Below are 6,000 nucleotides of genomic sequence, written 5' to 3' on the forward strand. Positions count from 1 at the left end.
TGGCAGATTGATTTAATAACATGGTATGCCAACTTTGAAATGTCTCAAACTCATTTTCAAAAGGTCAACAATTTTAGAGGTAATTTACAGTGCTCTAAGTGGAAGGATTTCTGAAAATGGTATGCAGCTGGAAATCTATAGGTGTGGTGGCCAATTGAGCCACTTGTGGTCTGTGTGGGGAATTTAGGACTTGGTTCTTGCTTGGTTTGGGTTTTTGTTTGGTTTGGGGTATTGTTTTTAGTGTATTACTTCTGGCCTCTGTGGTATGGAGTGTGGTGTGGAAAATAATAGAATGTCATGCCTGAAAATGAAAAAAAAAATCCTACCCTTATTAGTTGAATGTTAATGGCAACGGTGCTTAATTCTCATGAGGCAAAAATACCTGCTGATGATACACACCTTCCTCAACCTATTTACAGAGGGGACTTGCACAAATTAATTTTCAGAAGGAATTAAAGCAACCATAGAGGGGGGGTGGGAAGATACAGGAAGAATGAGCACTTTTGATAAATGAGGGGCAAAGGAGAAAAAAGGCAAGCAAAATACCACAAAAATTGTAACGTTCCTAATGGTGAACATACTTCCTGCAAATGCTGTAGTTATATTGAATAAATACTGAATTATTAAAGGATTAATTCCCTGTATGAAGGCTGCCTTCTGATTGTTTCTTTGTGCAGTGAGACAGCTGATGGAGGGTCCAGCAGAGGTGGTACCTGGTTTGCAGAATGAAATTGAAGTGGAACTCTCCTTGCTCCACAGAAGGCCACTGCTCTGTTATGCTGCAGTTGCCACTGGGGATAGAAGGGCATTAGTGACAGTAATGGTTCCACTCTTTTTCCTGTGATAACTTAGTAAGCAATTGCATTAAAACTGGTTCACAAACCACAAGTAAGAAATTGTCGTGTGCAGCACAGATGTAGTGATTCCATCTTTTGCATAATTATCTGGAAAATGAAGTCATAAGTAGCAACTTCTGTCCTCTCTGAGAATATAAATAGCATAATGCTGTATTAAAAAAATGGGTATAATTTTTTGTGTAGAGATGACTTTCTAGAGAGAAAACCTTATGTTATGCTTGCAAGAGTAATGCTAATCACTTTTGTATTAAGTGAAATTTATAGGAAGTTTACTAGCAGCCAGTAATGAAACTATTTTGTTTTTACAGGAGTCACTAAAGTTGATTATGGGGACATATCATCACGACTGGGACTGAGACGCAAGCTCCAGTGCAAGCCTTTCTCCTGGTACCTGGAGAATGTTTATCCTGATTCCCAAATTCCACGCCATTACTTTTCTCTGGGAGAGGTAAGATTTTTCTCCTACGTATTTATCTACCCTATGTGGATGTGTATCTACCCTATGTACTGCACAGCATGCAGTAAGCTTGTATTCTGAACTGACTAGTGCCAACAAGTTCAAGTCTCTTGCACCCATGTTCCTGTCATCTGTAAAATGACATACCTGTTTTCTCAATGGGGCGGAAGACTGGGCTGTACAGCACTGTAATTTAATTGTTTTCAAATTACAGTACTGTACTACCCAGTACAGTATTGAAAGTTGGATAGAAGAGCTTTAGAAATATTCCTTCAGAAATATATAGTTGTAGCTAACTTTTCTTTATAACATTCTCTATGGAGACTATGAGCTGTTTTATGTGGAAAAAAAATAGACCAGGTCAAGCAGGGACTTGACCTAAAAACTACTCTGAACTTTACCCCCAGAAACCCTCTTCACTGATCCCTAAACATTGTCAGGCGTGTGTCTGTTTCCCCTTAAAGTTTCTTAAGTGACTGCAGAGGTAGAACAGATGATGCTGTCCTAAGTAAGCAGCCACCTACTCTCCCTTACAAGTCATTTTGAGACAAATATTGAGCCTGTTGTGGGGTGACTTTGTACTGTTAGTTTTTAAAAGATAATTTTTTGACAAAATAGAGCAGGTATTTGTGCTGCTGCATGACGGTCAGGAGACTGACACTCATGCCAGCTTACTATATAGTAATACAGGGATTAAGGCTGTAACTTCAAGAAGGGATGAAATTGAACTCAGTCACCCATGGTTTCAAAAGGAATTAAACCCACCGTGCCTAAGAGAGTGTTTTAAAACTTTTGGCACTTTGGGGATGGAGATTCAGTTATGTCCATTCTTCTTGTGGCTGAGTCCTTGAGCAAAAAGAGTCCCCAAATGATTCTGTAACCTGGTTGTGCTGGAATTTGAGGCTCAGATAGGGGTGTCTCATTGCAGTACTACAGATCCTACGTGTTATATTTCATCGTGTCATTCGTGTAACCTCTGCGTGTGTAGCAAAGGCTATACTGGTCTGGTTTGAGACTGGAATGGTTCTTTTCCCAAAACAACAACTTTTGGTGATGTGCTCTTTTTCAATCCCAGATAAGAAATGTGGAGACAAATCAATGTTTGGATAACATGGCAAGAAAGGAAAACGAGAAAGTTGGAATCTTTAATTGCCATGGGATGGGAGGCAATCAGGTGACAATTCTTTTAAATTATCTTAATGCATTGAATTACTCAGAATGCTACTTCTCATCATTACAGTTTTCTGATTATTTAGGTAGTTATCTTAAACTTAACAATTTTAGAGTCTTTTTGGGAAAGCCTGATTGAAGAAGATGCCTGCAAAAGGAAATGCATGAGGAGATTTGTTGGTGGCTTGTCGTTTGCAGGTTTTGAGACCTGATTGCAATAGGTTTTGGATCAACTTTCAAGTAAAAAATGAAACAAGGGGAGGATGAGGCTGTTACAAGCTAGGCTTCACCTACTGCAGGTTTTCTGGAAATGTCTCTTTATTAGACCACCTGATTGACATTGTTACCTTCAGAGAAACTTCAGATGCTGGTTTTAATTAAGGTTTTTTCCAAGTTTCACTTTTGGAATTTGTTTTATGTATGTTTTTTCACTCTATTAAGAATTCTTGATTAATTAGTTTCAGGTTTGCAAAGATTACCTGTGTTGAGGATCCTCTGTTTTTATGCAGAAAGCTGCCTGCAGTTTGAAAATGTCAATTTTGTCTAAAGAACTCTTCTCATATACATGTGTGTATATATATATACACACACACCATAAAAAAAAATATATATATACTTGCTGAAGGGCAGGGTGGGAGGAGGTTAGCAGATATTAATGAAATAGTGCACAAGTATTTCCCCATTCTCCCTGCTTCAGGAATCTTAGTTGAATGAGTATTTTCTCAGTTCCTCTCTTCCTCTTGTTCTGCCTAGGTGTTCTCATATACTGCCAACAAAGAAATTCGAACAGATGACTTGTGTTTAGACGTATCAAAACTCAATGGCCCAGTAACAATGCTCAAGTGCCACCATCTAAAAGGAAATCAGCTTTGGGAATATGATCCAGTGGTAAGTCTTTTAATGACTTGTGACATTAAAATGAGACAACTTGTGTTTTTATGTGAGCCTATAGAGCAACGTATTCCAGAGTGGGACCACTATTACAGGAACCAAAATCAGGACTATGTTCCCTCTGTCTTTGATTCACGGTGCAGTCACTTAATGTGCTTCTGTGTTGATGCAGTTACCTGGTGAGTTTTGGGAGAGCTGTTAGCAGAATATTTTCCATGTGTTTTGGATCATCTGGAGATAGTCTACTAGTGTTGTTTTACAGTGGGAAAATATTCCAGGTATAATAAAAATGATCCTGTAACAGTTTTAGCACCTGGTGCCTCTTTTTGTATGAGGTTGAAGGAAATACTTTTCTAATTAAAAAAATGAGTATGCTATAAAACAATAAAAAGTCTTTACATTTCTAATCATGATATGTTTAAGGTAGAGAAGCTTAAACCAGCTTTATTTTAATCATTCTTTTTCGTGTACGTGATGTTCAAATCTGTTTTGAAGTTCGTGTGTTGAACTGCCAGACCTAGAAATCATTGACTGTTGATCCATTCATCACTAATTTGATTTACAAGCTCTAAAAAAAATATGTGGTTGGGTAGTGCAGTCAAGAACTCTGACTTACAGAATCACTAGCTGGAAAGAAATAGTTATCAAGCTGGCTAATTTAAAATCAGTTATTGTGAAAAACAGTTCCCAGACAATTTGTGGAAGAAGAATCTTGCCAGTGTAATCAGGATGACTCCTTTGTAAAGGGAACGTGTGGATATTTCGCTACTAACACGTCATTTCACTGATGTAAAAGGAAAGAAAATGGAGTGGGGGGGGAGTATTTCTAACTAAATAGGCTTGCTATAGATTTTAGGGGCTGATGTGTTAGCAAAACCTACAGCCTTTAAAACTAAAAGGAAATACGTATGAATGGTGATGTTTTCGATTAGGGTGGCAGTTAATGTGGATGTCAGCTAGGATTTCTGCACACTGCTAGCAACTGCTGATGGGAGACTGAAGAAAGCTGTTGAAGGCTTTCAGGAACGAATGTTAATTGAAATGATTAAATTTGAGTCTTGGGAACCATTCATTCTAGTTCTTAATGTAGTTAGTTTACCTGGCTTAAGTAAATAAGTGGAGTAATATTACTACATGCAGCGATTCATCAAGCAGCAAGTGCTTTTTATTTTCTTTCTACCTTTTCAATGGTAAGATCATTGCATCCTTTAGACAGCAAATTGCAATAATCTGCCTTGAAAGGTTTGCCACAGGCTGTAAAACAAACTTCCCCTGTGCTGATCCTCAGCCATAAATTTGGTCATATGTGGTTTTCTCTCCTTATTCTGTCAATGGAGAATCTAGGAGCAATCTGTAGAACTTTACTAAAAGCAAGAATTCCTGCCTATGTAGTTGGGTGATTGTTTTTAATAATTTTTTTCTGTAGGGGGGTTCTTGCATGCCTCCTGACCAGAGGCAGAAGGAAAAAAGCCCCTTTACCTTTGTATGTACTAGGGAAAAAAAGAACAGAGGAGGGAAGGTGTGTGCAGAGAAAAAAGCTTTGTGTTATTTGTCTTCTGAAGTCTATTCTGTCTCCCTTAATCCTTCAGCTGCTGTATGAGTGGAGGAGGCTGTACTCAGGTTTTTGGTTTGATGGTTCTGAGGATTTTTGTTGCTGGTGGTGTTGGGGTTTTTTTCTTATCCTTTGCTGCTTGTGCACATGAGGCCCACCTGTTCTGCCTAGGTTCTGCTTACCTGTGGAAGAATTTTCACGGCCACTAGAAACTTTTTGGTTAGCTTATGCCTGGTGACTTTTGTAAGACTAATTTGTTTTTGTTTTGTCTTCAAGAAATTAACCCTGTTGCATGTGAACAGTAACCAGTGCCTGGACAAAGCCACCGAAGAGGACAGCCAGGTACCCAGCATCAGAGACTGCAACGGCAGCCGCTCTCAGCAGTGGCTGCTCCGCAATGTCACCCTTCCAGAAATATTCTGAGAGGTTCTGAAGAAAAGCAAGGATTGACTGGGCTACCTCGGCTGATACTTTGGCTACACTGTTAAGTAGCAACAGAAGAAACTTCTGCTCCTCAGAACCCACAGTTGGTCAGCTGTGAGAACTCCTGCAGCTCCTGGGTAGCTGTGAACCAGCCTTCCTGTGTGAGGATGTGAAACTACCACACGTACTAGTGAAACTGCGCCCACTGATGTTTACAAGATCAAAAGAGTTTCTTCCAGCAAATAACGTAGAGAACGTTTGGACAGTGGAAACATAATCAATGAAATAGTCTCTCTGAAGAGCTGCATATCGTTGTAGTTTGCTTGCACATCAGTATCCTCTGCTGAAAGTGCTGTTGTAATGAAGAAAGAATTATTATTTTTTTCCTGGTTAGCAGTGGTAACTGGACTACTAAATAGAGATCCACAAATAAATGAAAGAGAGAGCTGGAAACCAGGTTCAGTAACATGAAATAAGAATTCTGTGGTTTAAAAACAAAAAGTAAACAGGGTTTAATGGAAACTAAATCAGAACTATGAAAAGTACAATTTGTTATAGTGAAGTATCAAATTTATATGTAGATTTTATACCTCAGTGGGGAAAAATATCCAAGTCAAAAGGCAATTGTTTCTCTTTTTCAATTGTGTGAT

General features: G+C 38.7%; 1 protein-coding gene across 2 annotated transcripts in view; it reads left to right on the forward strand.

Moving 5' to 3' along the window:
• The window catches only part of GALNT1 (polypeptide N-acetylgalactosaminyltransferase 1), a gene marked incomplete at both ends in the record, with an annotated part of 42,263 nt that extends 36,913 nt beyond the window's left edge, over positions 1 to 5,350 (forward strand). For both annotated transcript variants that reach the window (XM_084279733.1, XM_084279734.1), the window contains 4 exons: positions 1,166 to 1,305; positions 2,390 to 2,488; positions 3,238 to 3,372; positions 5,204 to 5,350. In XM_084279733.1, the coding sequence (XP_084135859.1) occupies positions 1,166 to 1,305; positions 2,390 to 2,488; positions 3,238 to 3,372; positions 5,204 to 5,350 (521 nt within the window). The remainder of the gene's footprint in view (positions 1 to 1,165; positions 1,306 to 2,389; positions 2,489 to 3,237; positions 3,373 to 5,203) is intronic.
• Between the last annotated feature and the right edge of the window lie 650 nt (positions 5,351 to 6,000).

The sequence above is a fragment of the Gallinula chloropus genome (assembly GCF_964237585.1).
Source record: "Gallinula chloropus genome assembly, chromosome: 2".
NCBI classification, from domain to species: Eukaryota; Metazoa; Chordata; class Aves; order Gruiformes; family Rallidae; genus Gallinula; species Gallinula chloropus.